The sequence below is a fragment of the Schistosoma mansoni genome, chromosome 1, assembly GCF_000237925.1.
Source record: "Schistosoma mansoni strain Puerto Rico chromosome 1, complete genome".
NCBI lineage: Eukaryota > Metazoa > Platyhelminthes > Trematoda > Strigeidida > Schistosomatidae > Schistosoma > Schistosoma mansoni.
This window is the reverse complement of record NC_031495.1, coordinates 15454807-15481277: the sequence shown is the minus strand read 5'-3', so window position 1 is coordinate 15481277 and position 26471 is coordinate 15454807. Positions and strand designations below refer to the sequence as shown.

At 39.1% G+C, this 26471-nt stretch overlaps 1 protein-coding gene across 1 annotated transcript; it reads right to left on the bottom strand.

Moving 5' to 3' along the window:
• Positions 1 to 2110: 2110 nt before the first annotated feature.
• On the bottom strand, positions 2111 to 13217 carry Smp_034870 (adapter-related protein complex 1, beta subunit; the record flags this gene model as incomplete). The annotated part of the gene is made up of 11 exons (XM_018793411.1): positions 13134 to 13217; positions 13029 to 13099; positions 12891 to 12996; positions 12718 to 12853; positions 12309 to 12685; positions 10116 to 10434; positions 8489 to 8767; positions 5680 to 5934; positions 4620 to 4991; positions 3659 to 3869; positions 2111 to 2547 (listed from the first exon to the last, which is right to left on the bottom strand). Exons 1-11 carry the CDS (start codon positions 13178 to 13180, stop codon positions 2111 to 2113), a joined length of 2610 nt encoding a protein of 869 aa, XP_018647926.1. The 5' UTR covers positions 13181 to 13217.
• Positions 13218 to 26471: the final 13254 nt, after the last annotated feature.

Sequence of the window (26471 nt, the reverse complement as noted above, 5' to 3'; positions counted from 1 at the left end):
TGAGGTTAGACGCAAGGTATTAGGAAATGATGGTAAATCAGTTGATGAGGTCATGAATCTTCATCGACTGAGATGGTTAGGCCACGTGTTACGTATGCCTGAACACCGATTACCGCGACGCGCTATGCTGACCAGTGCAGGGGATGGTTGGAAAAGAGTTAGGGGTGGCCAAACCAAAACGTGGCATCAGTGCTTGAAGTCACTAACTTCTAGTCTGAGCCATGTCGGTAGATGCAGACTACTTGGTTGGGGTCCGCGTGACTATTGTAACCGGTGGTTGGAGACTCTAGTGACATGGCTCAGAATCGATCACAATGGCGTAGGTGTATACACTCTTTATCTTCCCTTAAACCTTGAGATTAAAATTGCTTCATATCTGTCTTTCTTCCTATACTATATCCTTATATACAACCTATCTTTTATATACTACCACCACTAAATGAACTACTTCTATGAATCCGGTGTTCATCTTGTTGTGCTAACGAGATATGGCAACTTGGACCGATGCATATGTGTGCCTGGTTCTACGTTGTAGCTGACTGACTGAGTCTAGCATATTCTGAACTTTATTCTGTTGTATTCCAGACAAAAACAACATGGCATGAAAAATTTACTAGCCTTTAGATAATTCAAGAAATAAAACTCAGTATCTTTTTATTACCAAAAATTATTCTGTTCTAATTTGCGTTAGTGTAGTTTCTACTTCAAAAAACAAATTCCTAAGATGATACCTGCCAACGTCTTAGCTTTCACAAATGTTTCTTTATACATAAATGAGATTTATGCTGTTACACATTCACTTACTCAGCATACAGAATTTGATGAATTCTAACCAAATATAGGTTAGGATAAAGAAGCGATAACTGATTAATTAGTATACTCAATGTAGACAACAAGTAATGATAGATTTTTGGTTAAAATTACATCTCGCAAAAAAGAAATAGTCCTCAGTATTATACTCTTCTTTGATCATAACGAGGTCACAATCTATCATGAAATAGCTATTTATCTAGTTTCTTAGAGCCTTTTAATTATAATTAAATGTAAAGCAACATAGAATGGTAGAACTAAACCGTACTGACGGCTTTAAAACAAGCAGAAATGACCAATCAGAGTGGAGATTGTTGAATTGAAGCGCGATTTTGAAACGCACTTACGGACAACCTGCCACTGGAAACCATGTTTTTAAGTAGGTTTCGGATTTTAGTTAATTTGGATGATGATATGGATGGCAATCGTTTTCAACAACCTTGAACTATTAAGGAATAGCTGTTATATGAGCGGCTGGTTAACTCCTGATTAGTTAAGCTCAAAGTCACTCATAGGGTTGGTTTAAGGCGTTAGCATACTTTAGTTCTGAAATATAGAATTTAACACAATGAGTTTTATCAATTTCCTGTTACTAAAATCTAAAAGAGTACAACCTTAGTAAGGCATAAAATAATTTTAGTACATAAAAAACAAAATAGAGTGAAAGAAAATATTCAGTCCAAATAATTATCTAATTACTACTATCATAGTCCTCCAGACATTGTAGTTAACGTTGTCGGCAAGTAAATTATATTGTACCAGCTGTTGGAATTAGTTTTTATCAAATAAACAGGCGTCCTGTTTTATTACTCATTCGTTCTGGTTCTCGGTAGAAGTTAGTTACTCTGTCTATGACTCCAATTTCAGTGCAATTATGAATGATGAACAAAAACACAAGCTCTTAGACATAATACAGTTAACTGAACGTGAGGTGAGTTAATCACTGAGTAGGTTTTTCGGTAGTACAATCAACTCCACGATTAAATAAACTTTCCGTTACTAAAGCACGATAGTACGTTACAAGTAAGAACCATTTTACCAACGGGAAGAATACATGTTTGTTTTGAGGTCCAGAGAACGATCCAGATGAGTGTCATAAACAAATCAATTTTACGGAGCAACAAAGAATGGACTTTGTAAAGAAAATGAAACTGCGTATATTTTTTTTACTTACAAGGTGGATGTATAAGCAGAAGTTGTAGACAATGAAGAAAAAATCCACCTAGTTATACAATCATAATAATAAGCAGTTCATCCAATGATCCACAAGACTTATTAATTTATTTGATTGCAAGTATTTCTACCTTATAAAATAATGAAATCGTTGTAATAAATTTATTTTAGAAAACGTGAGAAAAACCACCTGTAGATTCATAAGTGGAACCATCTTCATTACAGGACCAGTAGTCGCTAACGGAAGGGATACATTAACAGATTGACGAGGCATCAAAGGAGTAGGGACATTTAGTGCTTGGGTTGGAACTAAGCCAAAGCTATTTTTATTAAATTGTATAGCGAATCCAGACATGGGAGTTAGTGCATTATTAGTCAATGTCAGCTCCATAAAAATCTGTGCTGCCTTACGAGCAAATGTACCACGGATTTCGAGACCTTTACCACGAGCAGCTTCCAGTAAAACAGTTGCAGGTGGCACAAATGCGCTAGCATCACCAGAAGGATCAGACATTTTGATTCCTCCAAAAATATCTGCCAACACGTCAGCAGCCGACGAAGATGCTAGAAAATAAAATAAACAAAATAAATAAAAACTTGTTACTTTAACAGTTAAGCAGCAAGGTAAGTACAACCAAACGAACAACTACTATAAGCGAATTTATCTAAGACGACATCATGGTTTGGTACGAACCGGAGGACGATGTAAATGACTTTCACATAAAGCAGGTAACGAGAAACCACGAAATATAATGAATTCATATTATTCTGCATCAATATTTGTCCTGGCTTTATTTAAAGATCGACTAGCCTATTATTTTTTGGAGTGATTTGCTAGTTGCTGAGCATTATTGAATTTTCAAAAATCGTCTTTACCATTTACAATTTGTTACTTTCTTTAAGTAAATTTGGATTACTATTTTTGTCCACTACAACCTTCAAAGAATATTTCACATGTTTTTTTGCTCTTCTAACATGGCATTTTTTGTTTCAATTTGAAAGGTCTTGTTAACGCATTTAATGGCGGTTGTGGTCTATGTAATTTAGTCTCCTTTGATCTCTAACAAATTTTCAGAGTAGTATTTTTTGTATCTTATTTATAGGGAAATGAAGTTAAATCTATCTCAATATATAGTTAAGTATCATTATCAGTTTATGTTGGAAGCCATCCTCTACTAACATAAATCCTCGCTCATTAAACTGATATTAACAAACATTGTCCAGTTTTATGATTAGTAATTAAGTCTTAATTGATTAAAGAATGAGTGACCTACAGACTTAGTTAGTCCAATAGCCTATAACGGTATCATGTTTATTTTATGTTGGTATTTTTTATATAAGCATGCGATTTCATTAAATAAATAAGCTTATTCTTCTGGTTAGTAATCTTGTTTTTATTTTCAAATTATTAAGGCATTATTTCGTTCTTGTGAGCAGACATTATTCGGCCACCTAGTGTCATTGCGTATCATCTATGGATTGACATTCTTTTCTCGATGATACTAAGACAAATTAAAAATATATTTGGAAATATCCTGATAAAGTTCCATACAAAAAACATTTTGTTGTCCAACGAACAATATAAAATGAAATGATTCTATATTTAAATTGATCATTAGAAAACATATATATATATATATATATATATATATATATATATATATATATATATTACCTCCTCCAGACTGAGTCTTCTGTTCTTCACTTGGATGAGTTTTAGTAACACCTGGCAAGAGATCGTCTAAGCCATCACCTAAAAGATCAGGGGTCGCTGAACTATATCCAGTATTTGGTACAGGAGGACGAGAAAACTGATGCATCGTTGAGTCATATGTAGATGGTCCACTTCCAAGATCAATATCTAATAGGTCCCCAATTAATGTTTCCTGGTTTGAAGATAAAACAGGATATAATATTAGAATCCTCTAGGCGGCAATTACTGCAAATTATCTGATATTTGTATATCCAGACTTTCTTACTTATCGATTCAAACTTGCGAATGAGTGCAATAAATAAACGCGTGGAGAGCCTTTATATGCTAAGTTATAAGATAAAAGCAATAAGTGTGTTCTCCGGACAACATAACCCATTCGTTATGGAAACCTTAGTAAAATACAGCACATTTCTGAAGACTCATTCCCATGAAACTATGTAGGGAGACATGCAATCAGAAGTTCGGAATTAAGAGAATGGTTCATATGACGATGACCAAAAGAATTGGGACTTGATAGTCTCTTCCTAGAAGTAACAACGGTGAGGAAGTTATAATCTCAAGTTGAACTGAGGTATTAAGGTATTGAAATGGGAAGCCTCAATAGATTGGTCTCGATTACTAGGAACCACAATTTCTTAGCGAGAATAGAAATCTATGATAAAAAAACCCAGTATGACTATGACACCCCGCAAAATTTTATAATTTATAGAAACTTAATATCTAACTTGAACTTCAGAAACATTGAACCCTGTAAAATCACGTAATGCAAACCAAGAGAACTGATTTTGTTTCTGACACTAAGGAGTAGTAAATACGTACAGTTAGTAAAACGATGCCTGATACATATAAGTCACCTTTAACTTTTTATGTAAAGTGTAGAGATATACAACTTATGAGCATTGTGAGAAGAAAAAAAACTAACCTGAGTTGGGATAACTGTAGGAGCTGGAACATCTGCTTGTTGTGAATCACCATAATTTGCTCCAGACACAGAGGAGACCCCATTTACGCGTGCTGGAAGTTGACGCCGAGCTACGTGCCTACCTTCGACAAAAGAACTTGGTGGCCGGTGATAAACACTAGCTAGGCTTGCTAAGTGACAAATGAGTTCATCCAATAACGTTGGCTCAAGCATATCTGTCTCCTCTGAAATAAGTGGTTTTTCTGCCAGTACAACTTCTTTAGCAGCTGCTGGGTCTGTAGATAGTAAACGCCAATAGATATAACCTCTATCACGAAGATCTGGATTATCAGACTCTTGTGTAGCCAAACCAAGAACAGTTTGGACAAGTTCCTGGACAAAAGGACATTAAAACACTTAGAAAACCGAAAATTTATACTTGTGTAACGTAAAACATGTTCGCCAAATATTAGTCAAGTTGCTTTAGTAAATAGACTTTAAGTAGCTTGAATTCCAAGTAGCATTGGTCGAAGAATCATAGTAACATAACGTTAATCATATATGTATATGAATGGATAAGGTAATCATGAATAATTTGGTACTGTGGGAACAAAACAACTGCAGTAAACAATCTAGCGTTTCATAGTAATGATGGGAACTTCAAATTAGTGTCAAAATGAGGGTGTTGGTTAGATCGCAACAATAATAAATATTCGTGGACTTACTAGTGAAACCGAATAATCTATACTCCCAATTTAGGAAATGTACTTAGCATATACACTTAAGAGCAAAGCCGGGGAGGATTCCATAGATCCGATGTTAATTTTAAATACTTTATGGGGTTCTCATTGTATATTTCAACTATAAAAATAATTTTAATACGATGAACTGATACTTCCATCGTGCAGGCTTCTGAGGAAAATGTAAAGCGCTTACTTAGGCTGCGTACATTTAGAAAGTTACATACTCATTAGGACCTTAATAATTACAAAACCCCAAATGTTACTAATTTATAACAAGAAATTTTAAACGAGCATAAGAATAACGTAAAAACAGAAAAAAAACATTTACCATGTACTACCTGTGTATCGGACGGCCTTTTAAGAAATAGCTTTACTATTGCAGTTAACAGCTGTAACTGCACTTGAGTGTTTTCATCCTGAAAACCGTCTAGAAAAGATTCAAGTAGTTCATCAGCGTTATCAATTCTTTCAGCATATTCCCCAATGATCCAAATCATTGACCCACGTGCTTCAGGCTCGTCTAATGTATCAAGATTCTCGCACAGGATGGAAATGATACTCTCATATTTATTCGGATACTTCCTAAATATGTCCTTCGAAATAAAAGTTAGTAAGTGTAGAATTATAGTATGAAACACTACATATTTTAATTAAAATTTTATGTGCAACTATATTTACCAAAATATGCCTAGGCTTAGAATATTTTGAAAATCCTAAACTTAAAAGTCAGGACAAGAAACGAAAATCAAATTGACAAACATATTTTGAGTTCGAATTTAGAATCCTATAAAAACAGAAGTTGTAGATGGAATATCACAAGTTCGAAGGAATATAGAACACAACATGTGTTTGTTGATTTCAAATGCTGGTAGTTATATTACTTGACAACTTATTCGACTCGAAGACAAAGAAACATGTAAGATCTGGATTACAGTCTACAAGGTGCTGTATGCTTTCCTTTGACAGTATATAAAATTGATATGTTGCATTTGATATTACTTGGAAAACGGTGAAAATACCATATTTTGCACAAAACAAGGTTGAATGTCAAGTCGAAATCTCTAAGCTTTTAATTATCATCGAAACGTTTGTGACAAAACTGGAGGTAAAAAAAGGAATAAAATACATCAGCTGTGAACGATGAAATTAGAATGTTTCTTAGATGAGCTTTCTTCGAGAAGAAACTGACGCATACGTGCATCGGTTCAAGTTACTACAATTAAATTAGTACAGTGAGACGAAGTAATCAATTGTAGTAAAAGTGGTGACAGGATCAGTAGCAGAAAATATTAGAGATGGGTAACAAGATTATAGAGGGATGAATGAACTTGAGGAATAAAAAAGTGGATGCATCTGGACTTACCTACACGGCTTTGCTCAACAGCTAATGACTTAATTGGCTGATGCTGTATCTTGGTTTAGCTTTTACTGGCTTTCTTCCAACTTATTTCTATACCACGTGTTAAGGTGAGCAGTAGTTGGCCTTATGTCATACATGTCATAATCACGTTGGTAAGCGAGGATTAGGCTTTCGAGATAAGTGAAGTGGTCGACTTAATTACTTTACACTCCATTAACTTGGGCATTAACGCAGACGAAACAAAACAATCTTCAAGTTGCCTAAGGGAGTTGCGTAAATTAGAATGAAGTATATGACAATCTCTTACATATGCCCCCAAATGCCCTGGTACGGCCGAGAGTGGGGAGAGTCTGCTCTTCCTCTCGAAATGCTCTCATATGGCCACGCGAATATATAGCCTCTGCCAGGGAAGTCCTACTCACTGCCTTCTCGTGGCGGGGGTGTTGTTTACGAAATTGAGAGGACGAAAAGCGAATGTCCGGCGCTTTAACCGGGTTGGTGGACAAGGCGAGTCCACCTAGGGGAGTTGGAAAACCCTGATTCCAAACCAATGGTGCACATGGGCTCCAGTATCCTGAAGGAACAAATGGCGTATGAACCAACTGTTGGTCACCGGCTACAATGGGACTGCATCTCCTCACGATGCTCCACTGCCTTGTGGACTAGACCTTTAGGTCAAAGGCTCCGGGTGTGGCCCCCTAAGAAAACCACCTGCTTCAGTCTGGGCATGTGGGCAGTATCACAGCCCTCACACAAATCAAATGAGATTTGTGAGGCGCATATATATCTGGTGCTTCCTTGTACCAATATTTGTGTGTTTAAATAAATAAATAAACAACCACAAGATGATTTATTGCGTATTTGTAACAAGGTATTGTCAATGTGGTACACAAAAGAATCAGACTAATACGTATTCATTTATTGGGTTTGAACTAGATTGAGGGTGGAAATTTTTTATGACATTTACAGTCAAATACAAATAAGATGAGAGAAATAAACACATACTAGTTTTGTCTACGCAGAAAGATGTCGATTAAGTGGTGAAAAATGAAGACTCAACAGAACACATTGATTTATTAAGCCCAAAAACTGATAAAAATCTTGGAGAAACCTTGATTGACCGAAGTAGATTCCAACTGTCTCATTGGTTAAATGTTCAGTAATAAGTGGGCTGATTATTTTCAGAAAGGTTGCTTTTTTCCTGAAAGTCTTTGGACCAAATACAGTTTAGTCAGTCAGTCAGCTACAACGTAGAACCAGGCACATATATGCATCGGTCCAAATTGCCACACTTCATTAGCACACCAAATTCATAGAAGTAGTTACTTCAATGAACCAAGTACAGTTAAAGATGGTTGGACACTAAAGTGGTATTTGAAACTAATAAACTATGCAAAGCCAGATTTTCTAAGTCTAACTGATGATTTACGTGCACTTGAAAATTCCACAGAGAAATATGTTGAGCAACAAAAACTACAATTAAAAGAAGAGCAGAAATCTTCATATATATATAGGAAAACATTGAATTTAGGGGGGTTCATTTCAAGGAAATAGGACAATCTTAAATTAAACGTGAATGAGGGCACTCATGAGAACCATTGGAGCGGAATTCCTTTTTTGATACAGTCTGGATATCAGCTACCGGTAAAGACACCTAATAGGATCGTATATCGTACAAAACAAAATACTTCGGGGATACATAAAATGTAAAGATAACAGATTCAACTACCATAATTACATGAAATAAAATTATCACATGGTTCTAAGAAATCATAGGTTAAATTTACCTTGATCACTACAACTGCTTCCTGAACGACATAATTAACTTTTGTTTGGATAAGATCAATTAAGGCAGACACACAACGCTCCGCAGCAGATTCAATCTTGATAGCACATCTCCCTATTGCACGAACAGCTTTTCGGACAAAATCCACGTCAACTTCTTTTGCGTATTCCTTCAGTTCAGCAAGCACCTGACCAATGTTAGACTGGTTAATGAGACGTATCATTATATCTAGTTTCTCAAGTTTCACATAGATCGGGTCATTATACTTGACAAAAAATACCTGAAATATAAACGACTTTTTTGAGCCTTAATAGCAAATGAAGATATTTCACCAACTGATGTCATACCACAAATAACAGCTAGATTAAAGCTTACAAAATGGAATCAATAACTAGCACAACAAGATGGACACCGGATTCATAGAAGTAGTTCATTTAGTGGTGGTAGTATATAAAAGATAGGTTGTATATAAGGATATAGTATAGGAAGAAAGACAGATATGAAGCAATTTTAATCTCAAGGTTTAAGGGAAGATAAAGAGTGTATACACCTACGCCATTGTGATCGATTCTGAGCCATGTCACCTAGAGTCTCCAGCCATTGGTTACGATAGTCACGCGGACCCCAACCAAGTAGTCTGCATCTGCCAACATGACTCAGACTAGAAGCTAGTGACTTCAAGCACTGATCCCAGACCATACACAAATATTATGGTCGAAAATTATGAATAACCTGATATACATGATCTTTTTTCTTTCTAACTCAAGCGATAACTTAAACGAATATTCGTCAGGATTAGAACGAATAGCTTGACAAAAATTGGGCTCCGATTATTACCATGAAGAAGTCCAGACAAGTTAGCTGGACGAAACGTTGGAATTATTTAAATTTCAATCGCTGAGATTATTTCAAATATAATTTTCAAGCAATAACTGTTCTTTATTAAATAAAAAATGTTTGTCCTACTTTTCTCCACTTCCTATTCCGCTTTGTTTCCATCCTATGTTTACTTTTACTTTTCAACTGCTCCAGTAGCTCATCTATCATGACAGTTTAGTCATGCCTGGACTCAGATCATGGTCTTCGTTGCGTAGGACAGGACATTCTGATCAGTGTTGATGGGGCAAAAACAAAACCAGCTACTGTTTATTGTAAAATTCTTCACAACTTTCAAGACGTTGCTGAATGATACTATCTGGGGCTCCATCAACCTCACAGATCGTTCCACTCACACCAGACCCCTTGCTACCAGTGGTTCGGATATATTGAAATAGCTTCCGACAGTCACTAGGTGCAGTTGCTACTTTCAACTCATTAGCATACATTGACCACCAGGCTTTTAGATCCTTGTGCAAAGTTTGTAAAATTTACTATACATTCCCGTAGACTGACTACCAACTTTGAGCCTGGCTCGGTTCGGTATATGGTGGTGACGGAAGTTACAACCGATTTGTTCATATCATTCCGTTTATTTGCCACCAAGTCGCAGGATAGGATTGATACAGACTAAACCATGGTCAGAGTTCAGATAGGTACTTAAAAAAGAATCCTGTACAAGGTATGAACTGTTTTAAGCACCAAACAAAGCTATCAATGAAATGGCTTTAAATATTACAACGGCTGCTTACTTTTATCTCCTGCTTTAAAATATCTCTACGCTTTTGAACAATTAAGTTAATATTGCGCAGAGCGACATACTGAATTTCCGGTTCCGCAGAAAGTAATGTTACTAGTGGGGGCGCCAACTTTCTAATCACAGTCGATGCAGTTTCGGAAGCAGGATCAACCATTTCCAACATTTTCATAATGACTTTAACAGTTGATAGGACGACAGCAGCGTTTGCGTGTGCTAGTCTCGGCGATACGCGTTCGATGATACTTTGTGCCTCACGATCATCGCCAGGTGTATAATCTGCAATCGCATCAAGTATAAAAACTTGCCCCCATCTAGAGTACAAAAGGTAATGAGAACGCGTTATAAAATCATGCTGAACTACCGTACCTCATATAGTGGAAGTCTAAGCAAAATAATGAAGTATTAGGCGAGTATATTAACCTTATTCATTAAATTTTAAGCTCTTATTCATTAAATTTTAAGCTATATATATGTATATATATATATGCCCCCAAATGCCCTGGTACGGCCGAGAGTGGGGAGAGTCTGCTCTTCCTCTCGAAATGCTCTCATATGGCCACGCGAATATATAGCCTCTGCCAGGGAAGTCCTACTCACTGCCTTCTCGTGGCGGGGGTGTTGTTTACGAAATTGAGAGGACGAAAAGCGAATGTCCGGCGCTTTAACCGGGTTGGTGGACAAGGCGAGTCCACCTAGGGGAGTTGGAAAACCCTGATTCCAAACCAATGGTGCACATGGGCTCCAGTATCCTGAAGGAACAAATGGCGTATGAACCAACTGTTGGTCACCGGCTACAATGGGACTGCATCTCCTCACGATGCTCCACTGCCTTGTGGACTAGACCTTTAGGTCAAAGGCTCCGGGTGTGGCCCCCTAAGAAAACCACCTGCTTCAGTCTGGGCATGTGGGCAGTATCACAGCCCTCACACAAATCAAATGAGATTTGTGAGGCGCATATATATCTGGTGCTTCCTTGTACCAATGTTTGTGTTTAAATAAAATTATATATATATAGGCCTATAACGTCTATCCTACTAATTCCTATCGTCCTTAAAATATTTATTTGCCTAACGGATCACATAAGGTTTACGTAACACTGCGAATCAAACCTATCATATGACACATATCGGTTCAATACGCCACGTTCGACACTAGTAATACCTAAAGGAAACCAATCAGAGGAGATACAAAGAAGTCAAAGCAACAGTAATAAGAATGGTGGAAACTAAAGACAATAAAGGGGGCGAAAAAGTCAACGAATGAAAAGTACAGGATAATACCAACCTGTTTTTAAAATCTTCGTAAATAGAATTATATTTTAACACCTGAACGGGTGACTGAGGTTTACATGATTAGTTTAGAGAGTTATAGCTTTATTGTGTGACCCATTGTTAAGGGACTACTTCGTTACTCATAGTTGGGTGTGACAGGCGGTAACCAAACCACGGAAAAACTCAATTAATGGAATCCCCATACTAGAAATATTAACAAAAATCTATATACAAATAGCTTTTTTCATTATTTGAAAACGCCAGGTTTCATGTTCGAAGGGTTGATCTCCAGGAAACATCAAACATTTCGGGGTTACATACATGCTACCAACTCCGACATTTGTTTAGTAGTATTGTCCCAAAATTCTAGGGATAGCCCATGTATATTACGACTCCAGACTTAAGAAGAACTGAGCTAGGACGAAGACCAAAAAGAGGGTTTTCCTGAAATATGATCTACTTATTTTGTCTCTTTCAGTTTCGCACCGAAATTAGGGCAGTTGCAATAAAGGGGAAGGTTTAAAAGAATTAGTAGCATGCAACGGTTATCCGTGTATAGTCAGTGCAAACATTAATTAATTAGTGGGTCAATATGAAGTCAACAGCATTACTACCAGAGTTACCAGGTGAATGAAATAGATTCATTTAGACCAATAAATGCATTTAATCACTTCGAAGTCTCCAACACTGAATGAACATGACCACAAATGTAACCATAAGTATTTCATGGTAACAGACACCATAACATGAAAAGCAGACTGTCTTTTACCTACACAAAAATCGAATTAAGTTGACTTCCCCATGAGTCGAGTAGGTAGTAGGAGCACCATTTGCTCACAGCGGAAGTTAATGTGAATTAACTTAACAAAATACGTCACAACACAAACATGGAAATATTAAATTAAACTGCTTACTCAGTGCATTCATTAAGAGCTGTTAGGAGTTTGTTAATCACTGGGCCGTCGAAGGCGAGTAGGGACCTAGCAGAATCAGAATTTGTCATCTCTAATATTTCAGTTATTGATGCGACAGCATTAGCGACTACCATGGGGTTACTGTCACACAACAAATCCCTCAAAAGTTCTAAAAATCCACTATCTTCCACTAACTGAGCATCTATATCATGCAGCTTTGCTACACAAACTGCAGCTGTCTTGCGGACATACGGATCTTCGTCTTTAAGACATTTACGGAGTGGGTCACAGAGATAGGCGGTTATTTTCTCCACACGTATGCAGCCCATTGTTCGCACAGCAAGCGCTCTGATAAGTGGATTGGGATCATCGCAATCCTAAAAAATAAATTCACTTAGTGGAAACTCACTTTTACAAAGGTATTCACAGCCATTATTGCAGTATCTGGCTGTGTTTTGGCATAATTCATAAGATACAGGTATACTAGCTTTTTTAGTTCCAAATTGTCTGTTTGCATACAGTTGATTACATCTGGAAACAAAGCACTTAAAGATGTATCATGCATATCCCAGGATCGAGTACCTAACGTCTTTACCTACAGTCATACTGGCTATGACCTTTTTAACAGCCTCCTTCTTTTTTTCTCTTCGCTCACTATTCAATTCAGCTTTCAGCTCAAAAATTTCACCTAACTTATGTTTGTACACTCAGTAACTTTACCTTTTTTCGTTGTCGTGAAGTACCGAGCATCAGTGGGTTTGGATTGAGCTGTTACTTTCTGAAGCCATGGTCTAAATTTATGCACACGAAAAGTTGAAAAGTTACTTGAGATTTCCAAGAGTATCAGTAACAGATGCTGCAACACCTTGCATGTCTGAACTTTACGGACAATCGAAACTAATTTGAATATGCGACAGCCTACTCAGCGTCTAATACTTGTACTAATTCTTGGGTTATTTTTATGGAACTAGTAAATGCTACCGAAATATATTTTAAGCTCACAGATTTGTACGCAAAGACGTAAAATTATGTCGAAAACTCATATTTACTATTTAGTTCACCAGACTTTGTTTTAATGCGCCCCAAAGTATCACGAGAACCCTAGAATCTTTTAGTGCTCAAAATCCTGTTTTTTCGCTGAAGATTAATCTCGTTGTCAATAGAACGACTTTTTGAAAGCATCTGTTGTGTAGAGACAAGGAGTTCCAATCTCAGATTTAATTTTAATTGTTGTTACTGTATGGTAGTTGAATAATAATGTGTTATTCAGCTGAAGTCTCTATAAACGCGAGTAAATACTTACTTTTGCACTAATCTATGCCATCCTTCATGTATTCACGTCACCTGCAAATAGTAAGACTAGCGGGATAAGTCAAATTATTTGTGAATGTTAAAATTAACATATTTTAAAACTACATTCTGACGACCTCTGGTTAGTACCCAAATCGTGTCACAACGACTACCCTTTGCCACTTATGGGTTGGCGATGTGGTAAGAATTTCTTCAACGGCCATAATGTTCCACTGCACGAATTCGATTTTTAATGTGACTGCTTCTCCAAAACTATAGGTGGTAACGCAAATTTTCAGTCCAATACCGACATTTGGTTCTAAGACACAAACTATACAAATTCAAGTTTTCTGGTAACTTTTTTCATGTTGATCAAAGTCTGACGTACTAAAAGTTTTGCTAAGTACTTGAGCTTGAACTGATATTATGTCTGGATGTTTTCTACGCATGGTTTTTAGAAATAAAAAAATCAATTCCTTGATGAAATTACGTAAGCGGACTTACAGCGAAAGACTTATAGATCTCGATGACTGGTCAATTTCTGACTGCATAGTCCAAGATAATGTATGTAACAAATATCGAGAAATAGTTTGTTTCGGTTTATTATCAAATTGTCCTATAAAGAGAAATCGACTGAAAAACAGTGGTTTGCATGAACGTGTTGATCCATTAGCTTCCAGTGTTTTTGTTGCCTTCATGAACGATAACAAATTGTCACTATCCAATTACTCTAGTGTTTAGGCTAACCCCATTGTGTAGCGGTGAGTAGCGATAAGTAAATCCTCAAAATAAATAGTTCTGTAAGTCTTTGACAGCGATGTTGACCTCACTGGTTTTACTGGACACACCTAGCTGGGGGCGTTCGGTCACTCATACACACCAGATCACGAGTAGGTACGTCGTGCTACACATCATCCGTAACTGTTAGACAGCTTGGACAAAACGATTATTGACATAGTTAAAGTATTCCGAATATATATTCGAACCTTTTCATTTAGGAATTTCGGTTTGACTGGGTTTGTATACTTCGGTTATAAAATTGTTACCAGTAAAGGCTTTGTCAAACTCTAAATACCTGTGGCACCTTTAGGCGGCGATTTGGAGCCGATTATGGAAAGTACTGGAAGAGCTTATTTCGGGCCTTCAAAGGAATATATAGTAAAAATGAGTTAAAAACACGCGGAGGTCGGCTTTACACTAATATGGAATAAGAGCATTTTTAGCATGTATATGAAATAGACAGGTTTTATGATTCAAGAGCATATGGATATTTACAAGCTCTCCAATAGTAATCTTTTAATCATGTCTGTCTCAAACGATATAACTGCCTTAGTCAGAAACACGCAACTCTTCATTTTTTGACTCAATTCAGAATATATTCGAGAATCCCTAGGTAGCGAAATGATTCGATTACTTCTAATCATCATATTGGTGTCGCGGTGGAGCCTGTGATTTTGAGGCTTTCGAAAATTTTAAGGAGAGGTTTTAACTCTGAAGTATGACCAAAAAAGATGATAAGGATGTCTACAGCTTGCTTAAAACTTTGGAATTTCCAGACATGCCTATTTCACTTCTACCAAATCATGTGAAGTATATTAATTTCGAATGCCGTGGTAGAGTGTAATTTCATAAAGTGATTCTCCAGGACAGCCGAAAGGTAAGAGAATTTATCCTTGAGTTGCATAAACAAGCCACCAATTGTGCTCCTTGTGACCAACTTCATGTGCAGCTGCGTGATCAATTAATGGCAGGAATTGATATGCTAAATCCAGAGAGAGCTTATACAAATACCTAAGTGTTCCTTCCAAGATATTAGAATTGCGTGTATTAATTATGAAGCAGTGCATAAAAAATCGTGTTCCAGGACATCAGGAATTCCGCTACATTACATAGTTATTCTAATCCGATCTCTTTCAACTTGGGACACCTCTAGAGAGGAGTTGCTTAAGTTGCAGTTGTAGTCTGCAGCATGTCTCAGATGGACTACTTTACGCTTTGGACTGTTAAAGGTAAGTCCCTTATCATCTGCCTAGCTTTGAAGTCGAGTCACATCCTCCTCAAGTGCCAGTTTATCCTTTTGTTTACCTACTTCTCTCCAGGATTTCACATCAGAGAAAAGTAATAAATCTGACGATACCCACTGCAGAAGATCAGGGACTCCATAATTTTTGAAGGGATGGGGAGAAGTGCTACCATTCTGTGGCTTGAAGGTTCGCTGCCAAATTTTTGGTGATGTTCCTCAGTTTAGCCTACGCGAGAACATCACGCTAAGCAGTATTATTAAAATTAAAGCTGCTTCCCCCAATATAACAGAACGGACCATAACCGGGCCAGGGGAAGTGTCTCTTTTTAGGTGCTGCGATTTCCGGTACACCAAGTCAGCTCTCATATTTGCTTCCAAAAGTCCTATGGAGTTGCAGGTGAAGCTTTTAACAATATGACTGGTGTGGGTCGGTTGAAATGTACGAGAGTACTGCTAGAAGGTCAGTGGCGTCACCGTCGTTGTCGCTTGAGCCTTTAGGATTTAGCGGTTGGGAAACTCCGGCTTTGGCTTGTAAAACAGAGACGAAATAAGCTTTTGGGACGGCAAATTTTTTTCGTTGAGCTTTATTTGGTACTGAAGCCTGTCCTCTCTGATTGCCTTTGTGCATATGTTCCTTACTTGTTCGAATTGCTTGTATGCGCCGTTGTTACCACCTCGTTTGTATTACGTTCAGTAGTCCTTTTTGTTGCCTAGCAAGCGAAGAGTGCGATTCTGGATGACTGTAGGTTGCTTGTAGATTTTGGAGCCCGTTAGCGGAGGAGACTACTCTGTAGTAAATGAGGTCGTGTGCAGTGAGAAAGTCCAATGGGCATCCACGTCAAGCTGAGGATGAAGTTCTCAATCTACTGCCTTAAATTGTCTTGTAAAGCTGATACATCCAACCGTTTTAAATTCCAGCGCCTGTTGTCGGTAGGATATTTTAGCTCAGTTGTGCTGATAAAACTAAGGGCTATAATGGCGTGATCACTTTTCCCCAGGAGAGCCAGGATTGAGAGATCTTCAATTAGGAATTCTTCGTTTGTAAATACGCAGTATAAGCACAACAGCGTCTGATTGTTTATACAATGAGTTACGGACTTGATATCATCCCATATCTTTAATGAGGTCGAAGGACCGAGCCTCAGTAGAGTTTTGTTGGGGAAGTCAAATCCTCAGAACTTACTTGATAAGTGGCTTAATTTTGTAATTTTATTTTGGAAATTTGAATTTAGCTGTTTTCGCGCCAAACGCGCTCTTTTTACCTTCACATCATATTTCCCACTTGTAACTATCTTAAACGCTATTGGTCCATTGTTTCTTTGTGTGTGCTATTTATTAATGATGCCCAAGGACAATCTGTTGCTGTATATATACGCTTGATTTTTTCCCTTATTTGATTGCTGTGCTTCTGGCTGCTACGGAATAAAACTTCCCCGCTTCCAACTTGGACTTCTTACTCTAGTTAGCTGGGTCTGGGTCGCGTCAAAATAGCTAGCTTATCAGTCCCTGGTCACAAGTCTTTGTTCCGTTCGCTACTAGTGAATTCGTAATGCTTCAGATATAACAATTGGCGACGAGGCTGGTGCAAATATGGATCCTGCAAAAGTGGAATTATTGCTCGAACAGCAGATGAAACTTATCCAGATGCTAACAGAAACAAAAATTACGACCAATAGCCAACCAAGCAGTTCTAATCCTACCACTACTGCACCTTCAGTTGATGGTATTGCCAGCAGCATTTCTGAGTTTCATTACGATCCTGAATCTAATGTTACGTCTGATATGTGGTTTCGGCGTTATGAAGATTTATTCAGATTTGATTTTGCCAATCAAGATGATGCTTGGAAAGTCCGTTTGCTGCTTCGAAAGCTGGGTCCTAGTGAACTTGATAAATATTGTAACCTGATTCTGCCTCTAAACCCACGCGATCGCTCATTCTCAGACACTGTCCAGTCATTGAGCCAACAGTTCGGAGATAATTCCTCACTGTTCAACACACGCTACCGATGTTTGAAGCTGACTATGAACGAAGACACCGATTTTCTGACGCATGTGGGCATTGTCAACCGCGAATGCGAACGCTTTCGGTTGAAGTCGCTAACTGAAGATCAGTTTAAAGCCCTCATTCTCATCTGCAGCCTCCAATCGCAAAAGTTCAGTGACATTAGAACGCGGTTGCTCAGTCGATTGGATCAAGACCCTAAGCTGACTCTTAATGATATTACTAACGAATATCAACGTCTAATTAATCTGCAGCATGACACTACTATGGTTCAACGTGGTGTTTCTGATCGCCCTGAAGTACATGTAGTCCAACAACCAACGAAACCTGTTAAATCCGCCCCAGCTATACCTAGTTCATCTCACTCTAACTCAGTCCAACAAGCAAAGACGAATCCTCCTGCTCCATGCTGGCACTGTGGTGCATGGCATTATGTTCGAAGCTGCCCGTATAAACAACATCGTTGCAGGAAGTGTAAAGCTGTGAGCCACAAAGATGGATTTTGCCAAAATAAGAAGCCGAATCGCCCCAGAAGTACTAGAAAGTCTGCTCCCAAGCCGTGCACAAATTCGTTGAGTCTTGTAGCAACCTGTCAGAACTCAACTCCAGGTGAGAGAAAATTTATTACCATTAATATTAACGGGCATCCATTTAGATTGCAAATAGACACAGCATCAGACGTGACGATTCTTTCACAAAAATCTTGGATTAAAATGGGCAGACCACGTATGGCGACAACAACACAAAAACCTCGTACAGCATGCGGTAATTACTTACGTTTGTTAGGTCAACTACATTGTGAAGTGTCTTTTCGCGATTCGACGTTCACTGGGGTATGTTACATTTCACCGGTTGATCTTAATTTACTTGGATTAGATTGTTTTGACCAACTGCATTTAGCGGACGTCCCGTCAAACACCGTGTATCAACTAGTAAAGCAACCCCATGACCCGGAAGCCTATTCAAAGGAACTAGTTACGAAGTTTTCGACCGTCTTCCAGCCTGTTTCGGGTCGGTGCTCAGCCATGAAAGCAACGCTTCGATTGAAACCTGGGGTTAAACCTGTTTTTCGTCCGAAGAGACCAGTACCGTATGCTGCATTACAGAAAGTTGAGGAAGAACTTAATCGCCTTCAACGTGAAGGAGTTATTACTCCTGTCTCTTATTCCGCATGGGCAGCACCCATTGTTGTTATCAAGAAGGCTAATGGTACAATCCGAATATGTGCAGATTTTTCCACAGATCTCAACGCAGCCCTAGAACAGCATCACTACCCGCTGCCAGTCCCGGCAGATTTGTTCACTATGCTGAATGGCGGAAAGTTCTTTGCGAAGCTGGATCTTGCTGATGCCTATCTACAAGTAGAAGTGGCTGAAGAATCAAGAGAGCTACTCACTATTAATACTCATCGTGGCCTGTTCCAGTATAATCGACTGCCGTTTGGAGTTAAGACCGCCCCATCTATTTTCCAGCAGCTAATGGATACCATTCTATCGGGTTTCCCGGGGGTCGCAACTTATCTGGATGACATCCTCATTGTTGCCACAACGTCGGAACAGCTACGAGAGCGCACAACAGCCGTGCTCCAACGCGTCAGCGACAACGGGTTCCGGCTACGCCCGGAAAAATGCCAGCTTTTCTTGAAGTCCGTGAAGTATTTGGGGTTCATCTTCGATGCTGCAGGTCGCAGACCAGATCCCGAGAACATTCGAGCTATAAAAACTATGCCCACACCTACCAATATCTCTGCTCTACGATCATTCCTGGGATTGGTTAGTTATTACTCAGCCTTCGTTCCATCGATGCATGACATACGCGCCCCACTGAATTATCTTCTGAATAAGGATACCAGCTGGAACTGGACAAAGGAGTGTGGAAACGCCTTTTGTAAGCTAAAGACAATTATTAGCTCAAAACTACTATTAACGCACTACGACCCGTCTTTGCCAATCATCGTGGCCACAGACGCTTCAGCCTTTGGGCTCGGTGCTGTCATTTCACACCAGTTCCCCGACGCGACAGAGAAAGCCATCATGCATGCATCGCGAACATTAACCTCAGCAGAAAAGAAGTATGGCCAGATAGAGAAGGAGGCTCTCGCCCTAGTCTTCGCAGTGCGTCGTTTTCACAAGTTTCTTTATGGTCGGAGATTTACTCTCCTAACTGATCACAAGCCTCTCCTTGCAATTTTTGGTTCGAAGTCTGGCGTCCCGGCCCACTCTGCAAACCGTCTCCAACGAAGGGCCTTGATCCTCTTGGGTTATGATTTTGACATTCAGTATCGACGCACCCAACATTTTGGTCAGGCAGACGCATTGTCACGACTCATCAGTGAACGCCCTACGACCGATGAAGATGCCGTTATTGCTTCTCTTTCGACAGAAGACCACGCGCAATGCTACCTGACAACTGCTGTTCGTGCTTTGCCAGTCTCAGAATCTGAGATACAAACTGCTTCCAGAAACGACCCCATCATTAAGAAAACGATGAACTACGTCACCATTAGCTGGCCATCAACTGAATTTGACGGTGACATGAAGCAGCTTTACCATCGTCGTGACTCATTATGTATTGTAAATGAATGCTTGATGTTTGGAGATAGAGTGGTGGTGCCAGAATCCCTACGACCGAAGGTGCTGAAGAAATTTCACATTGGTCATCCAGGCATAAAGCGTATGAAATCCATCGCCAGAAGCTATGCTTACTGGCCCCTCATGGACCAGCATATCGTGGATCTAGTAAACAAATGCGTTCAGTGTCAGCATGCAGCGAAGTGCAATGCGAAGGTGCCGCCGGTTCCATGGCCACAGCCTGAGCATCCCTGGTCTAAGATACATGTCGACTTTGCCGGTCCAGTCAACGGAACCACTTATCTTGTCGTGGTCGACGCCTTCTCAAAATGGCCGGAGATTGTTTCTGTCACTCCACCAACGACCACCCAGACTCTGAAACATTTGACTGAGTTGTTCGCACGGAACGGATTACCGGAAGTGATTGTATCCGACAATGGTTCGCAGTTCACCTCGGCGCAGTTTCAAGAGTTCTGCAAACGCCTATCCATCAGGCATCTTCGCGCCCCGCCTTATCACCCACAATCGAATGGGCAAGCAGAAAGGTTCGTGGATACGTTCAAGAGGGCCCTTATTAACTCAAAAGGGGAGGGGATGCCAGTGGAGACACTGCAGAATTTTTTATTCGCCTACAGAACGACCCCTAACGACACGCTGCCGGAGCAGAAGTCCCCCGCAGAGATCCTCATGGGGAGAAGGTTGAGGACTATTCACAATTTGATGCTGCCGAAAACCACACCACCACTAGCACAAACCACGTCCCGGAAGCTACCCACGTACAACGTTGGATGCCCAGTATTCGCTCGGGACTACAGAGCAAATCGTGATCCTTTGATCGAAGCACGTGTGGTTAGAAGGGTAGGAGAAGTCATGTACGAGGTTGAGGTGGGAGCGGACAGGTGGACCAGACATCGAAATCAACTACGCAAGCGGTTAACTCCAGAGCGCCCATCGGCCGAAGTAAAGATTCCACTGGACGTACTATTGGATACATTTAATATGCTGGCAGTCCCAACGCATGAAGAAACACAAAAGGTCGACCTACGGTCCCGAAGATGGTCACTGCGCCAACGGCGAAAGACAGTCAGAATGCAAGTGGACCCGAAGAATGTGCGTTATTAAAAGGGGGAGGTGTTGGGGATGTCAAATCCTCAGAACTTACTTAATAAGTGGCTTAATTTTGTAATTTTATTTTGGAAATTTGAATTTAGCTGTTTTCGCGCCAAACGCGCTCTTTTTACCTTCACATCATATTTCCCACTTGTAACTATCTTAAACGCTATTGGTCCATTGTTTCTTTGTGTGTGCTATTTATTAATGATGCCCAAGGACAATCTGTTGCTGTATATATACGCTTGATTTTTTCCCTTATTTGATTGCTGTGCTTCTGGCTGCTACGGAATAAAACTTCCCCGCTTCCAACTTGGACTTCTTACTCTAGTTAGCTGGGTCTGGGTCGCGTCAAAATAGCTAGCTTATCAGTCCCTGGTCACAAGTCTTTGTTCCGTTCGCTACTAGTGAATTCGTAATGCTTCAGATATAACAAGTTTCCAACTCCAACTCGCATGTTTCATGAAATTGACTTTGGGAATATTGAAGTCCCCTAGAATTAGGATATGAGTGAATCCGACATGATTAGGGCGGGATAATCATTCCCATTTTAGGACTATCTTTCTTCAGGTTTGCTGACTTCTTCCACAGACCTGTCAAGAAATTTATGATGTTTTTCAGCAAATCCTCAGAATTCATGTTGCACGTGCCACATACCCACGTACGGTTCGATTTACCAAGTCTGTTGTAAGCAGTTACTGTAAAATCTGTGCTTGCTTCGAGGATCCAGCCTTTGAATTTGTTACACTGCATGCCAGATGTACAAACAAAACAGCATCTGTGTCGGCTGCATGAATTCTTCATGACTATGTTGATGTGAATCGTCTAATAGATCCTAGCAAGTCTACAACAGTAAAACAACAAAAAAACAGCAGACTAAAAACGGATAAAATGAACAAAGACGGGTGGTACAAAAGTTAAGGATGAAATAGAACTAGCCTTGACGTGAAAAACTGAAAAACCGAATGATAAGCTGAGGCAAAACCACAGTCAACCATTAACTTGGGTAAAACTCAGAAAAAACTAATCTGCTGAACCTTAAACTCGGGACAGACTCTTGGGATCGAAAACGGTACTTTTATTGCGTAAGAACACAGCGAAAGTTTAAGAAATGCAAATCATGGTAAGACTAAGCTTCCCGTTCGTAAAGCCTGTGGTAAATTTCATTTATGTAATTCATGTGTATTTCTTCATGTCAAATTTTACAAGTGTGGTAAAATTCAGCACATTCGTTCGGTTTATAAAACGACTGCTCATTTTTTCCTCACGACTCCGAAGCCCTCTTATTTGGATGCACACGCAAGAAATGTCAAGACCTTGAAAACACACATGAATTATAATTCTGCTGCAAAACTCCAAGACCTGGAGAGGAGAGTGAATAAAGTCACTCGGTGCGGAGTAACCAAACTGTTGAAGATACCACGGGTATTGTAGTTGGACAACACTTTACCAGTAAAACCTTCCATAATTGAATCGCACCCACCCAGTGAAATCAAAAGTCAGAAGCGAGGAGGTTGGAAGATATATTTGATGGGTTATCAATATATCTAGAAGTAACTGATCTAATCTAGCTAGTGATCGCAGGAGATGTTGCGCACGCCGTTCCCAAACGTGATCAGGTGCGGATGCATGACCGAGCGCCTTCTGCTAAATGAGCCCATTAAAACTAATTTGCTCAGCATCCAATGTTGAACACTTACAGAGTTATTGATTTTGGGGATTTAATTACAGCTACAGATCATTCCCCCCTAGTGAGGTAGTAATGACCCTATGACGTGGTCAGCCAGAAGTTTAAATCCAAAGAGTTTGTCGTTGGTAAACACTCTTCTGATAGCTTGCTGTGTTTAGCAGCGTCTGGTTGTCTTTCCTTACCATAACGGGAAATGAAATACAGTTTAGTAATCGTAAAACAAAGTGCAATCGAAATCTCGGTTCTTCATAGACCTCATAGTTATTTTCCAGCCATTCTGGAAAAGAAAAGAAAAAGAATGTGTAAGTGCATGTCGAAATACACTCGTACTTGCGTAAAGACACAAAGTGAGAGAAAAAGGTAAATAAATTAATTTGCTTGCGACAGCGCAAAAGCAATTCAGAAGAATGTTTTTTTTGTTTTTAAAAAAAATTCAAATATACACTTATTAGTTAGATTTGTGTTTTTTTGGAATAAATATATACGTATAAGCATATAAAATTTTATTATATATTATATAAAGGAAAAATCGAGATAAAGCAAAATGTTAGCTGGTGTCTTACGTGCAATAGTCGTTTGAATGTTCCGGAAATCTTACTCTTTTTCCAAAACGCGTTGTTCTAAGTTTATTTTCAGATACTGACGAAGTATCAACGTGTGTGTTGGCTGTCGGATGAAGTGCTACAAGTGTAGGAGCCATGTTGTTCGACTGTACAGAAGGAAAATGGACGTGGATAAGATTTCCTCCTAAATACGCTGCTTTGAGGGGATCGATACTGATGGTATGTTTAGTGCCGTTCTTATCGACTATATAGTACTTAGGTTCACACTGAAGAACTTTCAAGGGTCCTTCGTATGCTGATTCGAGAGGTCGTCGATAAGAGTCTCGACGAACGAAGACATGTGTACTACTATATCTTAAGTCAGGTTGAACGAAAACATTAGTTCATTGCGGTCGAGTGGAAACAGGTTTAACTGAACACATTACGTTTGTAAGCCTGCTCTTGTAGGAGTTTAGATCCATGTTCATTGAAGAGGGCGAAGGATCTACGAATTCTCCTAGAAGTCAGAGTGTTGTTCCATAAACTAGTTGAGCTGCAGTGTATCCAATGTCAGCTTTCACTGCATTGCGAATACCTAGTAAGACGAGTGGAAGAGCGTCGGTCCACTGAGAAACGTTTGCAGCTGATAGCGAAGCTTTCAGTTGTCGGTGAAAGCGTTCCATTAACCCGTTTGCTTGCGGGTGGTAGGCGGTCGTTCGGAATCGAGTGATTCCTATTAGTGTGGTCAGACAACGGAAAAGTCCAGATTCGAACTGGAGTCCGAGGTCTGTAGTGATGGTTGAAGGGCAGCCGAAATTTGCTACCCATCGTTCGACGAAGGCGCAGGCCTCTGTTTCAGCAGTAATGTCCTTAATAGGTACTGCTTCAAGCCATCGAGTGAAACGGCCTACGCATGTTAAGAGATATGAGTATCCATTTGAATCTTGTTAGGGTCCTACCAAATCCAGAAACAGTAATCAACTTGCTTAAACAAAAAGATCGTATTTCCCACAACCTACAAAAGGTCTGTTAAAACAGGACAATAAACTTATGTTTCACATGCGGGTTAGTCACAGCAATCGAGTATAATGTAAGAACCCAGATGAATCCGTTCCAATGTCAGTTGGTAATTCTATTAATAATGAGTACATTCTAGATCAAACAGAATCTAAATCGAATAAACGGTCGGATAGACATATTATGCTAAAGTTTTTAGTAAGCTGTAGGCATCCTTTCCGATTAGTATAGGGAAGTGAGCCATAATCTGATCATCCTTATCACCTTTACGGGTCGTACTTCAGAATTCAAACCTCTCCATGTCATTTCGAAAGCCTCAGAATTCGGATGTATATACAAACGTCCAACCGCAGGCTCCACCGCGACACCAATATGATGATCAGAAGTAATAGAATCATTTTACTACCTGGGGATTCCCCTAAACGATGCAATTGACAGAAAGTAGAACTAGATGAAGCTAGACCACCTAAGAAAACCTGGAGGCACTAGACGGTCGTTTCGTCCTATTGTGAGATCTCTCAGCAGTGCGCATCTACGATCTCGCCTCGCGAGATTCGAGATAGGAACTCACCGAAGACAATTGGTGAACGGTTGCCGAACTTCCTATATTAGTTGAAGTTAGACATTAACACCATCGGATGCCGGCTCAGTGGTCTATCGGTTAAGTGCTCTGGCGCGAGACCGGTAGGTGCTGGGTTCGAATCTCGCGAATGCGGGATCGTGGATGCGCACTGCTGAGGAGTACCACAATGGGACGAAACGGTCATTTAGTTCTTCCAGGTTTTCCTTTGTGGTCTAGCTTCAATTGACTCATGCTTTCAACTATGGAAATACTGAAATCTCCACAAAACTCCTTCTGAAAGAAATAATCGATATATTTTATTATGAATTGTTTCAAGGAAGTGATTTTATCGAATAAATTCATGGGGAATGAACATAGAAATTCAAATAAAAAAAATTAAATTAAATTTGTTAGTTTCCATCGACAATGAAAGTTTCTCAAATTGTAATAAACCTTTTTTTAAAGTTAATAAAAAATTTTTTTTCTGTCGAAAGTTATGTAAATTATCTTTTTTTGATGTTAGAAACATCTTACCTGCTATAAGACCTCAGTGGTTTTTTGGATAAATAACTTTTTGAATGGCAAAGAAATAATTTACAGTTATTCCGACAGTATATTACCACTTTCGAAGATTTAAAGAATAAATTAAACTAGAAATTAACTTAATAAGTAGTTCAACGTTCAATATACAAAAATAATAAATACATGGATTCTTAATGTTACTATAAAACTTCTGAAAGGTTGAAAAATTTACTCATTCAATAGAAAGTTTTATTTTTATAATGACCTCAGTAACGACCTAATTTGATATAATTCATGAGGTTTAATATGAATTTCGTAGAATTCTAATAAAATGTTCAGTTCACTAAGTAGGGAATGAAACAATAGCTCACTGATAACATCACTTTAGGATTGTAGAACATTGAACTCAGTGAATGAATTGTGTAATAGTCATCTAGAAAACTGAAGACCTATTGTGGATGTTAGATCCTCAGAACTCACTTGGTATTTGCCTTATTTTTGTAATTTTATTTTAAAAATTTGAATTTCTTGTTTTCGCGCCAAAAGTGCTCATTTTTGCCTTCATATCGTATTCCCTACTTGGTAGGATCTTAAACGCTATCGTTTCTTTGAATCATTTAGTATGCCATATAGTAACTTTTCAAGGACAATTTTATGCTGTATTTATACGTTCGATTTGTGCCTGTTGCGATTGTTTGTGCTTCTGACTGCTTGCGGAATATATTTTCTCACTTCGAACTTGGACTTCTCACTCTCGTTAGTGGGGCTTGGACGCGTCAGAATATCCAGCATATTGGTCTTTGGTCACAGAGTCACGTTCCGTTCTCAGATTGGG